The sequence below is a fragment of the Daphnia pulicaria genome, chromosome 1 (assembly GCF_021234035.1).
Source record: "Daphnia pulicaria isolate SC F1-1A chromosome 1, SC_F0-13Bv2, whole genome shotgun sequence".
Taxonomy (NCBI): Eukaryota; Metazoa; Arthropoda; class Branchiopoda; order Diplostraca; family Daphniidae; genus Daphnia; species Daphnia pulicaria.
In genome coordinates, this window is record NC_060913.1 from 12,135,546 (window position 1) to 12,153,989 (window position 18,444).

Here is an 18,444-nt window from a genome sequence, read left to right on the forward strand (position 1 = left end):
CCACCACCATCCCAGGGAGATTTTTTTTTTGTCCAGGCATTTTTTTTTCCTTTTTTTTTAAAGCTGCGCCAACAACGAAAACCTCTACAAGAACCATTAGTCACAAGTATATAGGACCTTCCCATATCTTATTGAGGACTAAGTTTTCGCTCTCTGTCGTTTGCTATTTATATACCGTGCGCTGCTGGTGCAGTATAGCAGTTAGAAGTACTGCCACCGCGTTATTAGTTGACGCAAATATCCTCGCAACTGCCGGGTCATTTTGTTCCGACCCTACACTCGACTCGAGTTCCCTTTTTCCCAAAATGTGTTCAAGACTTTTGAACTTTTGATGGTTTTCCTTTTTTGCTCATTTTGGGTTTTTATCGATTGCTCGTGAAACTTCTTTGCTCAATTGATTATTCGAAACGCTTATCGTTTCTTTGAAATGACGGGAAAAGAGGGTTTTCCAAATTGAATCACTTTTTAATGAGGTTGAAAACACTCTGAAAACGACGTTCAAAAGTAGAATATATTCAATTGTTTTTTTATTTTATTTTATTATTACATTCCGACGTGTCAAATGGATTTATCTAATCGACTGGATCGATTCCGGCAACTTCGCTGCCTTTGCGGTAATCGGCGTTGGCGTAAATATAGCCGTCCAATTCCAACGTAATGCCGTGAACGGCAGTCAGGCCCTGGTACTCGTCCAGGACGTGATTTTTCATCACCATCTCGTCGGTGATATCCTGATTCAATTATCCCGATTTATTATTAAACTACTGAGATCATTCTATTCGGAATTTTTCGAACCTTTGGGAATCCGGTTTCGTATTGAAACGTCATCGGAAACAGTTGGTGGTGAATTTTCGGTCTGTCGATGGCCTCTTTGATGGACTTGCCGAACCACAGATTTTGGATGATAGTCTTAAAACATTTGAAACAATCAAAGAGTATCGTTGAATTTTTCGGTCAGGCCGTTATCGATAGAAGTAAGGGCTGGATGGGCTTACGTAAACGACGCAAGTGGTGATTTTAGTGCCACCGGAGGCGCCAACGACCGAACGGACTCTGTTGGTCGTCGCATTGACGACGATGGTGGGCGTCATCGAAGACAATGGCCGCTTGCCCGGTTTGATGAAGTTGGCCGGACTGGGCGGCACTCCAAAGGCGTTGGTCACGTTGGGCGACGAGAAATCGTCCATACAGTCGTTCAGGATGATGCCCGTCTGCTCCGACGTGAATCCGGCGCCAAAACTGGCTCCCCAGCACCCCGCGAAAATTCGATATCACACAAAACAACTTTTTTTTATATTACGTGAGTCTAGTTGTGGGCGAGTATTTAGAGTTCTTAGCTAACTACTTGATTCTCTCATTAGACGGACGGATGGACGGATGGGGATGGCGGATAAAGTGAAGCGCACACAAATAAAAGGGGATCGAAATCACGTGGGATGGAATGGAAGGATGAATATGTATATGGATTGATATTAGTAGTAGTTATGCTGACTAGAGATTGACGGTTGTCGTTGCCGAGACGGCCATCCCGTTGCCATCCAAAACGGACGTGTGTGATGTTCCCTTATCGTCCGGAGTGTACGTCACGGCTCCGTAGAAGGCCGGATCGTTAGATGTGAACGAGTCATTGATCTTGGCCCGGGTGTCCTTAGCCCATTCCTCTGATGTCAAATTCTTTGCCAACTAAAATTATTTGGAGAAAAGAAAAAAAATCCCAATTTGCCGATGATTTTTTTTTTTAATAAGCTAATTATCTCTCTCTCTAAACGGGCGAACTTATTTACCTCGGTAACTTCGGGTTCGAATCGAGGATCGGCAAGTTTGGCCCGCTGGGCGTAGGCGTGTTTGAAGGCCTCGGCCATCCTGTGGTATGTCAGCGGCTCCGTGTCGGATGTTCTGGCTTGACTCTCTTGAGCGAAAATGTCTAAAGTGTTTAGAATGTAGACGGCCAGGACTCCGGAGCCCGGTGGAGGCATCGAGTACATCACAAGGTTGTCTTTGAGTTCCACTTTGACGGGTTCCATCCATTCGGCACTGTCGAAATAAAATTGAATCGCCAAAATCCTCGTTAGCGCCGATTTTACTTTCGAGAAATATCGATTTGAGTTGAGATTAATGTACGTGCCTGTATTGGCTTAAATCCTGTTTGGTAATGATTCCGCCCCTCTTCCGGATATCCTCGACTGTCTTGTCTCCAATCGTCCCGTTGTAAAACGCTTCCACGCCGTACTGGGCGACGTCTCGAAGGGTTTTGGCATAGGCCGGCCTCTTCAAGGTTTCACCTTCCGCCAACACTTCGCCCGTTTCTCCATTCAGGAAGTACCTGATTCAAAGTTTTGAATTTTGTCACTTTGTGACATCGAAACTCTTTTTTTCTTTGGTTACCACATGGAAGGCTCGGCTTTGATTTCAGCCGATTTGTCTTTCACTGCGTTGGCCAAGTGGCGACTGACGGTTATTCCTCTTTCGGCCAACAGGACGGACGGCATGATCAGTCGGGACCATTTCAAAAGGCCAAATCGTTGGTGGGCTTTCCAGAAACCGTCCAATTCGCCCGGTACGGCGACAGCTAGTCCACCTGTATTTTAATTCCGTCAGTAAAAACATCTTCAAAATTCAGATGATGAATTCAGATGAGGAAGATTTGACCTTTTTGCGAGAGGGAACTGTTGCCGTTGAACATGTTTTCCGTCGCCGCAAGAGGCGCTACTTCTCGGGAGTCGAGAGTGTAGCCCGTTTTAGTTTCGGGATCGTAGATGGTCATGAAGACACCTCCTCCAATGCCGGAAGTGTGCGGATGGACCGTTCCGGTGCAAAACATTGCGGCGATGGCGGCGTCGACGGCATTGCCACCCTCAATCAAAACGTCCCTAGAATTTTGTTGTTTTTTTCAAATGGGACATTGATGACGCAATCTAATGTTTGGACTGTTAGACTCTTGATCCATTCATCAGGCTCTTTTTATTTTTAATCTTTTGACTTTTGTTATCGTGTTGATCGCTTGGCCAACTCGGCTGATTAAGAAAATAAAAATGGTTGTTTACCTGCCGATATCGGAGCAGGGAACGCCGTCGGAACTCACGGCCGCTGTTTGATATTTGCCCAGTCTAGAGGACGATGGAGGCCCGAAAGGCATTTCGGGCTCGTTGACAAAGCCATAAAGGACCAAGCCGAGTGTCAGGCCCAAAATACAGAGGACCGTTAACGTGCCAGCCGTTATTTTCATGACTTTTTTGGATTTCCTGAAACAGTTTATAATGATAAATAATAAAAATGAACTTGATAGAATTTCACCAACCTGGAGGCCATTTTTAGGAAATGTTTGCACTGCAATCCTCGATTGAAATTCCTTGATCTTTATGGAATGAAATTGGTGGAAACGTGAATATTTAAGTGTCTGGTCCAGCACTCAAAAACAGACTAATCTTTCTATCTCTGGACAGCAAGGGCCGTGTACTAAAAGTGGCGTGAACCTGCGTGATAAAGAGTCGAGTGACAATCTACTCGAGATATATATTTATACAACCAATCATATCAACTCAGGAATCAGGAAGTATTAGAGGTCGTACTGCTGACATATTTCTCGAATTTTCGCCCAAATTTTCACGCTGACGAATGGTAACACGTTTTTTTTTTTTTTTTTTTTATTATTCCGCCCGTCAGGTTTGAAGGGCGAGACATGACGTATGGACTTTTAATTTTTGAATAAGTCAGGATGACCCTTGAGAATATCGACGGAGATATTTCTGGGTGCTTCTGCCATTCAATTCGATGACTGTTGATTGATTCAGGACCCCTCTTATAATTTGTATTGTTCCATCCGGCCCCATTGTTGCGAGCTGTCTAACACAAGGGAGGGATTTAAATGTCCAGAGACGGATCAGAAATTTGTCTTTCATTGTTCTCCGGAATCGCTCATATTGTGTCTAACGTCTAACGTCCGACAGTCTCGTATAATTCAACAATGGCCTTTTTTAAAAAACAAATTCGTCCAATTTTGGATTTCGAAATGATTTCTTTCTTTTTTTTTTCTCTCACAAGAAAGAGAGAGATAGAGAGAGAAGGAAAAATCTTGTAAATCCGCTGTACTACATCCAGCGTTACGTATGCCGTCGGGTTCCATAATTCCGCTGCATTGTTTACAACGGTCGAGTGTGATATCATGCGCGGTAATGGCATCTTTTCGCGTGAGCGACCTCCTTACCCCCCGCCAAACAATGACCCTCTTGTAGGTCGCTAAATTCGTTCAACCGGAGACCACTTTGATTCTAACGATGGACGCCCATCCCCCCTCCCTAACCAGGGCCGGCTCTTCCCCATTGTAACGATCCGCCGCGTATCCTGTGTAGATATAGTCGAGCTGGAAGCCCGGCCCACTCTCATACCAAGTTTGGACCTCCAAATAAGAAACGCCTATGGAATATTACAGTGTACACACACTTATTTTTCCGTCTTCCGGATACTCCGATCCACTGTCTTGTAGTCTGCGAACACTGACGACAAGTTTATAGACAGGCTTACGGCTTATTAATGATTGCCAGTGTTGTGTAAGGAGCTATAGTCGAACTACTGCTGGTAGAGGAGCTGAAATATTTCGGGGTTTCGGCCCTTTTGGGCCAGACTTATTTAGAACTTTGCCGGGCTCTAATCCGCCGTGTAATGTTGACTATAGCGACGGTAAGGTGATCATTTGTCATCCTTTTCTGACGGCGTGTTTGTTATTGAACTATCGGCCCATATAGTCTAGTAGCTCGCTCGGCAATGGATTTGCAGAAACCATTAAAATCGGACTCTGCTCATCGGTTGAGGCTATAAAACATGGTGGCCGTTGCTTGTTGGCCGGCCAGAGTAAACACACGCTCAAACGATTGGAGCTTGAAATATAATAGTTAAAAAAAAAGATCAGTCGATAACTTTCACTCCATTTCATTGAGGTTCGCTCGGCAAATGTCGACATTTTTAATTTGAAAAAATACTTTCACATTGGTCACATTGGAAAACAAACAGGAAAATGGCAGGTCGACAACATTGGCATAATCTATACACACACACTCCGTTGGCATTGAAACTAATAAATTGGCATTCTTTGATCAATTGACTGGGTCGAGGCCGTCCACGTCTCCGCTCTTCCTCCAATCGGAATTGGCGTAAATGAATCCGTCCGCCTCCACCGTGATTCCGCAAATGACAGCTCCGCCAGCGTACTCCCCGCCAGTTACATTGTGTCCCCTCGCCGTCATATTCCTGACAATGTCCTGAATTTTGCCAAATGGGCAGATGATTTTTGAGAATTAATTACAATTACAATTATTTTGCAATGAAAAATTTACCATTGGGAATCCGTTTTCGTACTGGAAATTCATTGGAAACAGTTGGTGGTGCATCCTCGGACTGTCGATGGCCTCTTTGATTGTTTCATCGAACCATAGGTTTCGAATAATGGCCTAATTAGCAAAGAAAAAAAACAGTTAAAACAATTGGACGAAATAAAAAATCATTTTATTCATGATAATTACGTAGGCGGTTGCCGTGGTGATTTTAGTGCCGCCAGCAGCTCCTATTACGGAGCGAACTTTACCGGTCAGCGAATTGACGATGATGGTGGGTGTCATGGACGACAAGGGCCGCTTGCCCGGTACTATGAAGTTGGCCGGACTGGGTGGTACTCCAAAGTAATTGGTCACGTTGGGCGAGGAGAAGTCGTCCATTTCGTCATTCATCAGGATCCCCGTCTGCTCCGAAATCCACCCAGCGCCAAACCTGGGCGATGTGACAGTAGTAAAAGTTTGTATATTCATTCATTAGAGTTAACAAGTTCGTTATCGTACCTTAAATTCACCGTTGAAGTGATGGCGACGGCCATTCCGTTACCGTCCAGGACAGAAATGTGAGAAGTGCCTTGATCGTCTGGATTGTAGGTAACCGCTCCGTAGAATGCCGGGTCGTTGGAAGTCAGCAAGTCATTGATTTTAGCGTAGGTTTTGGCGGCCAGAGCTTCCGACGACAGATTTTTGGTCAACTAGTTGACAAAGAAGATAAAACAAGTGTATATTTCGTTAATTAGCTCAATATTTTAGTGAACTTTTTGGTTGGTTCGGCTTTGGGTTCTGACCTCATTCACTTCGGGAACGAAACGAGGATCAGCCAGTTTGGTGCGCTGGGCGTAGGCGTGTTTGAAGGCCTCCGCAATCCGGTGGTAATTCGTGGGATCACGGGATTGCTTCCCCGTCTTTTGCCCGATAAGATGACCGTCGAGAATGTTGAGAATGAAGGCGGTCAAAACTCCTGATCCCGGCGGCGGCATAGAGTACAATGTCATATTGTTGTGCAACTCCACTTTGATGGGATCCTTCCAGTCGGGGCTAACAAAACAAAATCACTTTTTAGAGCTTCTTGTCTTTTTTGTTGTTGGGTGAATTAAGTACACTATTGCCTTACCGATATTGCATCAGATCTTGTTTAGTAATAATTCCACCTTTTCGCTGAATGTCTTCCACCAACCTGTCGCCTAGAGTTCCATTGTATAAGACTCCAACGCCATCACGGGCGATCGTTCTCAAAGTCTGTGCAAGGGCTGGATTCTTGACTATGTCGCCTTCTTGTTTCACTTTGCCCGTCTTCTCGTTCACAAAGATCCTAATCGACGAAAAGGTTGATTCAAGTTGGTATCTTCTCAATTTTTCGATAGGTGAGGAGCAAATGGAATTACCGGAGGGAAGGCTCGGCCAGAACAATTTTCTTTTCCACTTGTAACGAGTTTGCCTGGTGGCTGTTGACTGGAACTCCTTTCTCGACCATTTCAGCCGTCGGCAGGACCAAACGGGACCAAGGTAATTTGCCGTACTCTTGATGAGCTGCCCAATATCCGGCCAGTTCACCCGGTACCGCAACGGCCAATCCGCCTTTGCAAAAATTAACAATAATTATTGATGAACAATATTTATCGATTATCTCGTAGTTGGATGGAATTGCTTTACCTCTTTGAGAGATGGTAGAGTTCCCTTTGAACATGTCTTCGGTAGCAGCAATGGGCGCCACTTCTCGAGCATCAAGACTTCGGGCTTGTCGGGTTACGGGATCGTAGAGAGTCATGTGAAATCCTCCGCCGATTCCGGCGCTCTGGGGATTGACTGCACCGATGCAAAAGACCGTGGCAATTGCGGCATCTACGGCATTTCCTCCATCCGCCAAGACGTCACTGTAAATTTTAATAAATCGTTAAATTGTTAATTAAACTTTGAAAACAAAAAATGTAAGATGACAACTCCAATCACTAAATTCTTTTAGTCGATCAGCAGTACGCTTGAAAGAAGAGAAGCGTGAATTACGGGTTATTTTTTAGCATGTTATAATTAGAACCAACAAGTTATTACCGTCCAATAGTTGAGCAGGGGGTGCCATCTGCGCTGACGGCCGCCGTTTTGAATTTGCCCAGGCGAGAAGGTGACGGAGGTGCGAATGGCGCGTCAGGATCGACTCCAGCACTCACGAAGGTTAACGCCAGCGCAAAACCCACCGCACAAATAAAGCCCACGGCGGCTGCTGCCATCAGCATCACCTTTTTGGACGGCCTGTTTAAAATAAAATAAGAAAAAAAGAAAGAATTGGTCTGGTTTTACCCAAAGAAATTTGATTCAACAGAACGTGATGAAATCCAATGTGGAAATCCACCTGAAGTTAAAGGCAATTTTTTTAAACATACAAGTACAATGGTATTTTGGACGACCCGAACACAGAGTAGTTTGAAAATCTGTCAGCCATCATCTCCTGTCACTGTGATTTCTGTGAAGGCTTGAAGGCTTGTTGTATATATACGATATTAAAACACGTTCGTTAACAGTCACAAAACGATAAAAATAATTCAACTGGAAGTGGTTTCCTGTTTCGAATCAACCAAACTTTTGAGAAATTTAACCACAGCTGTGTGTAAACAGCTGCTGGGTTTTCTGCTAGAGCACAACACCAAACGGTATAGTTCTAAACGTGACAACTGACAAGGTATTATAACAAACAAGTGGTTTCCTACTGTTTCGTCATAGTAGTGTAGAATAGCCCACAGATGTCAGCGATTCCCTCACTATCAGGAGAGATGGCGAAGAAGAAAAAAGAAGGAGTCGAATTGCAATAACAAGTTCAGCAGTTTTTGTTGGGGGGGGGGGGGGCGACGACCCGCAGGCTGTGACAACGCAGCAATCCGCTCTCCGGCAAGCAGTAAAGCCAACTGCCAAACACTTTGACCGTTGTGTTTGGTTTTTCTCTCTCGCATGTGTGCTGGAAACTGCTGAATGGGGATTGGGGAACAAAGGGAACACCATCAAACGGTAAAGTAATGCCTCAAGGCAATTTCCCGTGACTGTTTAAATTAAAAAAAGGAAATAGCCCCGAGGTAGATCGATTCTTTATTTTTTAAATGCAAGTCATGTTGTTATTGTTCCTGACACTTTTTTCCGACCAAACTATTGTTGACGCTTTTTAATGCGCTATTTAATTTTTTGATGCTATTTTAAATTTTTGCTACATGTCGTCTGAATTTTTTTCCGATGCAACTTATTCTGCGGGGAAATTTGATCGCGAAATTATACCTCATTTGTTTTGTTTGGCGAATGATTCCTCTCAAATGTTCTCTGATTTCAGGTTTCATCTTTCGACGCAAGTTTTAATTGGGAAATCAAAACCACAAATGGTAATGACAATCGGATTTTTACCAAAAGCAGTAAAAGATTTTCACAAGTTTATTTAACGAATTTTAGAAATGCTATGTAAGACATGCTCCGAAACGTTTCTCGTTGGTTTAAAACGACCGACTTAAGAGCCTGTATTAATGCGCAATTTGTATTGACGAAAATATTTTGAGAGATCATTGTGGAATGCTTTAATCTTGAGATGAAAGCTTCACAGCTCAATGCGACGACACGCTTCCGCTTGTTGAATAATCCAAGTTCCGTTGTCGGAAATATTACAGTTGATAACACGACGGCCAGCAAGTACTAGCTAGCTAGCCTATTGCTACATTTGCTAGTGAGTCGGACAGAGTCTTCTTGTAAAGATATTAGTTTTATTATTATGACGGTCCCTATGTAAGGTTAAAAACAAACTCTATTAATATTTCAAGCTGTAGTTACGCATTACTTTTTATACTGTTAATTTTCACTCCGTGAGTGTATGCGCAATACATTTTTATCGTGGGCCGTGAAATATCTAGATTGAATGTTTTTAAAGGTAAGTTGGGACTTACCAAAATTCTAAACAGATACGAACAATCGCGCACTTTCAAAGAGAAAAGAGAAGCAACAATTTATCGACAATTAGCGAAGATGTAGATTATTACATTTCTTTGAAAAATATTTTATTTACGATTTGTCCTAGTCCGAGATATTTTCCCGTTTTTACCGCCATCTGACGCTAAATTTTGAAAACTGAAGCAGCAAGAATCAAATAAAATCCTCGATCGCGGCTCGATCGACTTTAACGGAATTATTTTATTGAGATAATGAAGATATTTGATTGATTTGATTTTTTAGAATGAGATTTGATCGCCAATTAAAATTGCAATTTCAATTTCGAATCGCAGTTACTTTTCAATTGTGATTGCGGCTAGCCTCTGTAGCAGGATCAACACGCCAATATTTAAGAATAGGTCCTTACTGGAAATTTAATTATTTTAAGGCTTTCAACGACGGAATTTTTCGCCATCAAGGCTATCTAATCTATTCGATCTTTTTGTCTTGTTTTTTTAATTTCATCTGCAAGTTGACGCGTGTACTCGATGGTAATTTATATGATATGATGACATCCGTTTGGGCTGTGAGGTTTCCGGAAGAATATAATATGCGGACAACAAGAAAAATAATTAAATAATTATAAACGAATTTATCAATTTAATATTGTGTATGGTGTGAGGGCGACTTATGAAGATGTCATCTCACGTCGTACTTCGTTCTTAGCTAAAATTATAGCAATAATAAATTATCAATATAACGAGAATGCGTTTGTGCGCGTTTATGTCAACACACACATTCACCAAAAGCCATCTCTAAGAAAACGAGTAGGTTTTCAGCCGTGTGTTTCGGTCTCCTGTGTACACACAAAAAAAAAAACCCCTTCGAGAATTTTTTCTCGGCCAATCGCCTGCCAATTCTATCATTCAATAATTCAATATCTACAGATCTACAGTGTTTTAGTCCGGTTTTAGCTATATTTTTATTTTCGATAGAACGGCGTTGCGGTAGATATATTATAGTAGCGAGATTAGTAGGTACCGAAGGCGACCGAAGACACACAACGAGTACATGAAACCAAGTAATTACCCGAAGGGTTACTGGTCAAAGTTTCGTTTGCAGTATGGTTTACATGGGCACCCTCAGTTCTCGTAACACTACATAGATGGATGCACTAGTTTTTGGCAATTATTGATTGTAATCAACAATTTTATTGCATTTCAATGGCAGTAATCGGTAGCTTACAATTTTTTACATCTATTCTGAAAATTTGGCTGCAATCGATTCAGGCATTTGATCAAACGGAGTTCTGGTTACTTTTTGACAGAATTTCAATAGCTGTTATAGCAGACGATAATACAGAGACATGTGACAGGGATATAAACGTAACGTGACAATCGACTACTATTGTATGATAGAATAGAAGTCACTGTATGTTATCACCGAACGCTATCAATCTCCAGCAACAGAAGTGCTGATAGGTAGTTACTTAAATTTAATTTTAACAAGATCCGGTGTGACGTGGGGTGGCGGGGCGAAGCCTCCGCCGCACCAAAGTCACGCCTTACCCTTACGCCGCGCCATATCATATAAGGTTTTTTTGGAATTTAATTTTTATTTAATGTTTGGATAGAAACATGCGGAAATATTCTTTTAATCTCTTTCTCGATTTTTGCTTATTACAATCTTCCGGAAACTAAGGGCATAAATTTTTTTTAAATGTTATTAATCCATCTTAATAATAGGCCTACCTTTATAACAGAATATTTTTATTATTCTATAACTATTCTATAGCTCTGTCTTTGTAAAACTATACCAATACTACTATACCAACTAGAATACCCTTAGCATTCCCTTCGGGTACCTTGCGGCGTACGTACGCTGCCTACAGTAACAATCGGAACCGCAAAGTAATTTCGAGCGATCCCGAGGGATGTCGTTGCAAGCTAAGAACTTATGACGACAATAACATTATTTAAATTTATTTTGTTTATTCGAATACTGTGGTTCTCGAAGAGTCTGATGCCAAAAAAACAATCTTCTGCATATATGGTGTATTATTCAATACCTATTCCGTCTCGAACAGTCGTTCAGCTGATCCCACATGGATAGGGAAATGGTGATTCCCCGACCAAACGACCAGAGTAGTTTTTGGGATTCTTTTTTCCCCCGAACTTCCTCGGGCGAGGAGTAGCGCCACTTCATTTTCTCTGCCTTTTTCATATGCAGAAAATTTTCTTTACCAACATTATTTAATTCCCCTTATCAACTGTTCAATAAATAAGCTATCGCTAAAACTATACATTAATATGGCAACTGTTATCTTTGATTAAAATGTATGTTTGCATTTTCTTTTTGATATTCTTTCATCATCCGACCCACACAGAAATCAGTTGTAGAATATACACTTGAAAATGCGTGAAATTAGCCAGTATCAAAATTCCAAAATTTAGCCTACTTACGCTCCACCTCCGTTTGATCAACAACTCCGAAAATCAATTATGGAAATGAAAATAAACTTGCGGAAGTTAAGGAAGTTTTATACGTAGGCCTGATAAAAAAAGTAATAATATTCGTGAAAGTCAACTGATGGGAGAATTTTTTAAATCCTAAATTTCAAACACCTTTAATTTACGGTAAACCATCTATTATGTAATACTTCCTTTTAGGAATTTGCAATGTGAAGATAAGTAAAGCAAGTAGGCCTACGTGGTTCAAACACTCGACCTACTTTTATATCGACAAACGACAGTCAACGTAGTCAAACAGCTATTATATTTGCTCAGTGTATAAAAAAGCGATGAGTCTCACAAAGTCACCAACGGTTCCTTAAACATAAACAGAAAATAAAATAAAAAATCTGCTTGAAAGTAACCAATATCGTAGACTCTGACTGGGACTCCAGTCAGATTTCGTGCCAGTTGAGGTTGAGAAGTCTTCGACGCCGGTCGTAGGTGAATCTCCTATTCGCTAGATCAGTGATTTTTGCCATTTCTCGCTGCCAGACACAACAGGTATACTATATTGAAACTGTTAGCCCGAGGGAATTCTTTCAGTAACACAAGTTATGCTACGTATATAGTAAGACTATTAAATGCTTTCCTTCTTCAGCTGTTCGAATAAAAGGAGAGATGGCCATGGAATTCATTGAAACAATGCGAAAGCTTCGCATCACTTCATACTGGAAGACGTTTGTTTTAGTCCTTGTACCATTGATCCTTTTACCGTTACCGATAAATGGAGGCAAGGTAAGTTAATATTTTTATTGCCGAAATGTCTGCTTGTTTTAATTGTCACGTATAGAATAGAAATGTTTAGAAACAAACATAGACAGTAGGCTAGATAGTTGATCTCATTTAAATATAGATACGGCGGTTAAACGCCTTAACCTTAACCTACGCGGGAGTCCGCATGCACAGCAATATCTTTTCTATATCACGAACACATATAATTCGAAAAGAAATTCATTGTCCTATTTCTTTCGCTGTATAATTGAAATATGAATTCAATGGTCAATACTCAATACTCCGTCGAAATTGTGCCACAAAAAAAAATAGATTCAAAAGCACGATAAACAACTTTTGGTTTATTCTCGCATCTTAATGCAGATAAGTCTCTTGTCCAGCGTGCACCAACACACTCAATTTTATTTAGATTCATTGAAAGACAGAATGTGTATTCATTTTAATTCAATAACTGATGATGAATATGTACAAGTACTATATTATAGCCTAAATAACTGGTATTACCGCAAACTTTTGCGTTATAGGATATAGCCTATACAAAGGCAATTTGATTTGTTTTCTTTCATTTTTTGTCTAATGTTATGTTAGTCAGTTTCCATACTAACTAGACATTCACTTTTTTTTTCAAACAAAAAACCGCGTGTTCACGAGATGCGTATGTTTCCGTGGAGAAACTGATGTTGTATTTGCCAATCCTACCTCTTTTCTCATAATAACTCAAATAATTTTTAATAAATAACGCGAGGTGTTAATTTAAGTTTATTGCAGTTTTATAACATTAATGTTTCAAGCAATCTTTTACATGACAGATTAATTTTTTCACATAAGAATAAGAAAAAATTCGAAATATTGGTTGTTAAAAATATTTTTATAAAATATATAGGCCTACCTGCCAAAAATTAAAATAAGTTCACATTTTTGCATCTATAAAAGTATATTGTAAAGAAAAACCTCAATAAGCGGTCATAATTAGGATGCCGTGAAATTATCAAAAATAGTTGGATTAAACTAAACATGAATCACTCATACATGAGGATTTCATAATCGATTGAATCGATCGAAAAGCGTCGAAAAGAGCTGTGTATGAGATTGTGAATGTCGTTTCAGTTCTTTCTATTCTTAAAATAACATAGAACCCACCTGGAAGCTCGCGGCATTTCTTTTAATGGAGGAGAAAAATTGTTTCGTCCTTGGCCTTGAAGTCAGCTTGAACGAAGTTGGAATACGTTTTCCATCTTAAGTCGTCTTAAAGTATGATGCAATCCGGGCGGATATCCTCACTAGTTTTTCGCAATCCATCGCCAATATATATATACGAATACTATGTATATATAAATTTTAATTGATTGGGTTTTGCTCTTCTTTTGAAAAATCCGCTAAAACCGCTAAAACAGAATAACAAAAAATTCGATAGATATTTCACGTTGAAACCCAGACTTAAAGTTTGACATGCGGAATTAACTCAAAGGAATTATACAAAAATTAAAAACACCCTTTTGGATAGTAAATGTTTGAGGCCCACAGTATCCGACATTAAATCCAACAATAGCCTTTAATATTTTTAATGGGAAATCTAAAGGGGTTAGGAAAAATTAGCAAAATGCCCTAAATTAGATTCTAAAGGAATTGCCTGAGATCATAATTCTTTGAAATTTTTTCAATACCTTTTCCATATCCCCGGAATTTTTTTGTGCAAAATTAACACAAACCAGTTCAATGTCTGTGGTGCTCTATTAGCCTACAGATGATTCTTGTTTTTTTTAGGAGGGAAGAGCAGCCTACGTAATCATCATAATGGCCATTTACTGGATGGTTGAAGCCTTACCATTGGCAATCACTAGTTTACTCCCAGTTGTTCTCTTTCCTTTACTAGGTATAATGGATACTGGGAAAGTTTGCACAGCATACATGAAAGTAAGCACCCAAAAAAAAATGCAAACGATCATTTTAGTTCACTTTAATTTAATATGCATTGTAGGAAACAAACATGATGTTCATAGGAGGGTTAATGGTGGCTCTGACTATCGAACACTGTAACTTACACAAGAGAATCGCACTAAAAAACATGTTATTGGTGGGTGCTAGCCCTCGAAGGTGTGTCGGTAATTTTGATGTCATGTAACAATTTGTAATAATTTTTTTTTTTGCATGGTCAGACTCATGCTAGGTTTCATGTTTACAACTATGTTTTTATCTATGTGGATTTCAAATACTGCTACTACTGCTATGGTAATAATATCAATTATTTGCAGTTTGTAAAACTTTGACAAAACTACTTGCAAAACTAATAATTTTAAGTTTACATGATTAAATTTTCCGTGACGACATACACTAGATGGTTCCGATCGTTGAAGCTGTCGTCGAAGAACTTTATAAGGTTTATTTCACACGAAATTTTATTTATTTATTTTATTTTTAACAGTTTAATTCTAATTTATTTTGTTTAAACGAGACGTAATTGCCACAATACTTTATGATATAGAACAATGACGATGAAGAAATGGAGAGAGACGTACACATGGTCCCGAATGGATCTTCGGAGGCTAGCTCAGGCGATAAAACGATCGATGTGGATCTGAATTCAGTTACTTGTTCTACTGACGATTCCGTGACTTATGTTGGTAACAGTTGTCAGCAGCTGGCAGTCACTGAAATTCAGCGGTATGCTTTATTTTTTCGAATTATTCTGAGCGTAAATAACTTAGTATAATCTTAGCATAAACTTAAAATGTAATCAATTTTAACAGTTTATTGTATACTTATTCGTTACTGCATTTAGGCATTCATACAGCCAGTTAAATGTTTCAATGGAAATTGCTAGACAATAGTACTAATTTTGTTTTCTATCCATAATTGCCACGAAAAGTGATAAGTTTTCTCGTATGAGAAAATGTTGCCTTCTCTCTGTTGCCTATTCGGCGAATATTGGGGGAACGGGCACATTGATCGGAAGTGGAACCAACCTTGTTTTAAAGGGAGTCTATAAAGAGTAAGAAATTCTGCAAGTTAAAAATAATTAAATGTAGATTGCCTTAGTTTCGCTTAATTATTTGATTTTTACATTAGGCCTATAACTGTATATCTTCCATTTTTCTTATATTTGAAAAGTAGAAGAATATTTGTAGCTTATCAATGTGTAAGGTTTTTCAAATTTTGTCTTAACTATAAGTTGTGCCACGCTTTTTGTTGTCCAGGTAACTTATCAAATAACAACAAATGAACAAATGCAAATAACTAGTTTAGTGGTTCGAATGTCGTTTATTAACATACAGAACGCAATCTATTATAGCAAGTTTTCCTTGTTGGTTTTTAATACGCTTGTTGCGTTTTGAGCAGGGGACATAATAAAGTAATGTTAAGTGAAAATCGATCGTTTTTAACTTTAGTTGCTTTTTTCATACTATGTGTCGTTTAGATCATCTAGTAGCGTGAATGATCCTGTGTACCAGCGAAAACTTCGAACATGTTTTCTTATGTCAATTGCGTATGCTTCGAATATTGGAGGCACTGGTTCTCTCATAGGATCAAGTCCACAGTTAGCACTCAAAGGACTTTTAAATGAGTGAGTTGATTTAGTGTCAATCGGTGTCAATATAGGCTAATATATACAGTAATATAACCTGACTTTATATACTAATGTTCGAGGTGATATATTTGGTTTTCAATGTTTGAGCCTGCATGCTTCTGTTTCTGCTTTTACTTAAACCTTAAAACATAGAAATACACTAATAAAAGAAAATTTTATGACTGCTACAAATAATCCATTAAATTAATTAAATAAATAGATTGTACGGATCAGCTCCAGGATTAAACTTTGCTTCGTGGATGGGTTTCAATGTTCCAGGAATGCTTATCAACACTTTTCTTGCGTGGATTTGGCTCCAGTATATATTTCTTGGATTCAGAAGGTAATAATAAGCTAGAGTAAATATATAATCTTTTAAAAGTTATGATTTTTTTAAGCCTAGGTTCATAGATTTTTTGGCATTTATCTAGAGAAACGACGGACGAAAACAGTAAAACGGCAGTCATTCAGAAATTAATTCGGAAAAAATACGAAGAAATGGGACCAATGACTTTCCATGAATTGGCGACACTGATTCTATTCATATTGTGCGTTCTTCTGTGGTTTTTCCGGGACCCACAGTTCATTCATGGGTGGTCCAATTACTTGCCCGTTGAAGTGTAATTATAAATTATATAATCTAGAATATAAGATCAGATTAAAGATTTCTGATGTATTTTTAATAATTCTTACAGAGAAATAGACGATGCGACGGCAGTTATGGCAATTGTCATGTTTCTCTTCATTATTCCAGCGAAGCCACAGTTTTGGTCCGGTAATGTGGATAAAGGTGTTGTACGCAGTTCAAATTTCTGATAAACATACTAGTTCGTATAAGTGAATATTGGCATTTAATATAATTCTATTTGAATTTGTCTCTCCAGAGAATGGGGTCCATAAACCAAGTCCTGCTCTTTTAGAATGGAAATATGTACAGGACAATCTACCTTGGGGAATTGTTCTCCTTTTAGGTGAAAAATTTCTTTTTTTCTTCTTTTTTCAATGATCTAATTTGTGTTTAAAGGAGGTGGCTTCGCTTTATCTGACGCGTCTAAGATTTCTGGACTGTCCAAATGGCTTGTGGATCAATTGGGTGGATTAAGTTCCTTACCCCCGTTTGTCGTCATGTTGATCATTTGCATAATGACAGCCACCATTACTGAAGTGTACAAAACACTTAATTTTTATTAACAAAACCATTTGAAGTTTTTGTTTCTTTTGCTTGTGAGAATAACAGATTCATTTCTATTAATAAAGGGCTTCAAACACAGCCACTGCCAACATTCTCTTGCCGATCCTTTCTGAAATGGTATGTTGCAAATTATTCGAATTCTCTAACATAGCGGAAATTGTACTACAAATAATAAAATTTATAATGATTAAAATAGGCTGTAACTGTAAAGGTCAACCCACTTTACCTGATGTTACCGGCTACGGTCACTTGGTAAGCAACAGATAAAATTTTGTGTTTCTTTGTTAATCACGCATTAATTTTGCTTGGCATTTTTTTTTAGTTCTTACGCATTTATGCTTCCAGTTGCCACTCCTCCAAACGCAATAGTATTTGCTGCCGGAAGAATGAATACAGTCGATATGGTAATAACGTAACAACATTATTTTGCTTCACACATTGATTGTACCCGTGCTATAAATATTTTTTTCTTAAGGTCAAAGCCGGGTTTTTCATGAATATAATGTGCGTCGTTGTTATTTGTCTGATGATGGTGAGTTTCGGTGGTCTAATTTTCCAATTTGATGGTTCCCTCCCAGATTGGGCAGTCCCAAATGTTACAAATGAAACAATGCAATCGTTTTTTTTAAACTGCACTATTTAGTGAATTCACTCACGATTTCGTGATAGGAGAGGAGATACAATTTGATGAATAAACAACAGTGAAAACTAATTCATTTTCAAATACGTTTTATTTATACTTTTTCGTTTTCATTATAGAGATGGCTAACGTCCGAAGTTGCCAGTTCGCTGAAATTGTGAAAAATCGATTTGACACGTAAAAGTAACAGTTCTTGCATGGCGGCTTATGGAGTTTCACCCGTTTTAGTTTTAGTTTCTAATTTTCTCATTGAAATAACCTTCAGTTGCTATTCTTAATTAGATAACTACATTCCTTAGTTATCACGTAATCTTTTAAGACTTATTTCCCCTCGATAGTCATTGTAGTTTATTTATTATTAATTTTTTTGTTACCATCCCTACCGTGTTTACGAAAAAATATCGCCATTTCCTGCCCCCAGGGAAGAATAGAAAGAAGAGACGAAGGAAGAAACTAAGAGGGATCAAAGGGGTGGCGCGGGGTTCTCTTTCCTCGGGGCAGGATATTGTCCTTGAAAACCAAATGCCTTTTACTTAAAAATTCATAATAAATTAACTATAATGACTATCGAGGGGAAATAAATC

At 39.1% G+C, this 18,444-nt stretch overlaps 3 protein-coding genes across 8 annotated transcripts in view; 1 reads left to right on the forward strand and 2 right to left on the reverse strand.

Annotated features, from left to right (window-relative positions):
- LOC124333585 (solute carrier family 13 member 5-like) overlaps positions 1 to 17,932 on the forward strand; it is a 34,096-nt gene extending 16,164 nt beyond the window's left edge. The window contains exons 1-18 of one of the 5 annotated variants that reach the window (XM_046788978.1): positions 11,925 to 12,232; positions 12,330 to 12,466; positions 14,228 to 14,377; positions 14,442 to 14,557; positions 14,620 to 14,692; positions 14,799 to 14,840; positions 14,946 to 15,124; positions 15,330 to 15,452; positions 15,879 to 16,025; positions 16,249 to 16,371; positions 16,460 to 16,648; positions 16,724 to 16,818; positions 16,913 to 16,999; positions 17,053 to 17,194; positions 17,286 to 17,337; positions 17,417 to 17,472; positions 17,543 to 17,624; positions 17,696 to 17,932. In XM_046788978.1, coding sequence (XP_046644934.1) covers positions 12,350 to 12,466; positions 14,228 to 14,377; positions 14,442 to 14,557; positions 14,620 to 14,692; positions 14,799 to 14,840; positions 14,946 to 15,124; positions 15,330 to 15,452; positions 15,879 to 16,025; positions 16,249 to 16,371; positions 16,460 to 16,648; positions 16,724 to 16,818; positions 16,913 to 16,999; positions 17,053 to 17,194; positions 17,286 to 17,337; positions 17,417 to 17,472; positions 17,543 to 17,624; positions 17,696 to 17,863 — 1,941 coding nt within the window. In that variant the 5' untranslated portion in view covers positions 11,925 to 12,232; positions 12,330 to 12,349 and the 3' untranslated portion in view covers positions 17,864 to 17,932. Of the gene's footprint in view, positions 1 to 8,232; positions 8,322 to 11,924; positions 12,233 to 12,329; positions 12,467 to 14,227; positions 14,378 to 14,441; positions 14,558 to 14,619; positions 14,693 to 14,798; positions 14,841 to 14,945; positions 15,125 to 15,329; positions 15,453 to 15,878; positions 16,026 to 16,248; positions 16,372 to 16,459; positions 16,649 to 16,723; positions 16,819 to 16,912; positions 17,000 to 17,052; positions 17,195 to 17,285; positions 17,338 to 17,416; positions 17,473 to 17,542; positions 17,625 to 17,695 lie in introns of those variants that run through there. The other 4 variants (XM_046788979.1, XM_046788981.1, XM_046788980.1 and 1 more) reach the window with 4 other exon arrangements.
- On the reverse strand, positions 494 to 3,489 carry LOC124334022 (glutathione hydrolase 1 proenzyme-like). Its single transcript, XM_046789015.1, has 10 exons — positions 3,299 to 3,489; positions 3,045 to 3,242; positions 2,650 to 2,870; positions 2,386 to 2,578; positions 2,126 to 2,323; positions 1,785 to 2,034; positions 1,493 to 1,683; positions 996 to 1,239; positions 796 to 909; positions 494 to 731 (listed from the first exon to the last, which is right to left on the reverse strand). The coding sequence occupies exons 1-10, from the start codon at positions 3,307 to 3,309 to the stop codon at positions 573 to 575; spliced, it is 1,779 nt and encodes a 592-aa protein (XP_046644971.1). The 5' UTR covers positions 3,310 to 3,489; the 3' UTR covers positions 494 to 572.
- Positions 4,911 to 8,152, reverse strand: LOC124333913 (scoloptoxin SSD14-like). 2 transcript variants are annotated; one of them, XM_046789007.1, is made up of 10 exons: positions 8,027 to 8,152; positions 7,374 to 7,571; positions 6,978 to 7,198; positions 6,710 to 6,902; positions 6,439 to 6,636; positions 6,113 to 6,362; positions 5,829 to 6,019; positions 5,517 to 5,760; positions 5,331 to 5,444; positions 4,911 to 5,255 (listed from the first exon to the last, which is right to left on the reverse strand). In XM_046789007.1, exons 1-10 carry the CDS (start codon positions 8,035 to 8,037, stop codon positions 5,091 to 5,093), a joined length of 1,785 nt encoding a protein of 594 aa, XP_046644963.1. In that variant the 5' UTR covers positions 8,038 to 8,152; the 3' UTR covers positions 4,911 to 5,090. The 2 variants fall into 2 exon arrangements, with proteins under 2 accessions (XP_046644963.1, XP_046644962.1); XM_046789006.1 differs by lacking the exon at positions 8,027 to 8,152 and adding an exon at positions 7,703 to 7,999.
- Positions 17,933 to 18,444: the final 512 nt, after the last annotated feature.

Excerpts from the sequence above, each read along its gene's own strand:
- LOC124334022 (XM_046789015.1), bottom strand. Across the intron at positions 2,871-3,044 it reads CCCTGCTCCGATATCGGCAG|GGACGTTTTGATTGAGGGTG; the intron begins GTAAACAACCAT and ends ACAAAATTCTAG. Across the intron at positions 732-795 it reads ACGAAACCGGATTCCCAAAG|GATATCACCGACGAGATGGT; the intron begins GTTCGAAAAATT and ends TAATTGAATCAG.
- LOC124333913 (XM_046789006.1), bottom strand. The coding sequence starts at position 7,764 with ATGATGGCTGACAGATTTTCAAACTACTCTGTGTTCGGGTCGTCCAAA. Across the intron at positions 7,199-7,373 it reads CCCTGCTCAACTATTGGACG|TGACGTCTTGGCGGATGGAG; the intron begins GTAATAACTTGT and ends TAAAATTTACAG. Across the intron at positions 5,445-5,516 it reads TCACCACGGCAACCGCCTAC|GCCATTATTCGAAACCTATG; the intron begins GTAATTATCATG and ends TTTGCTAATTAG.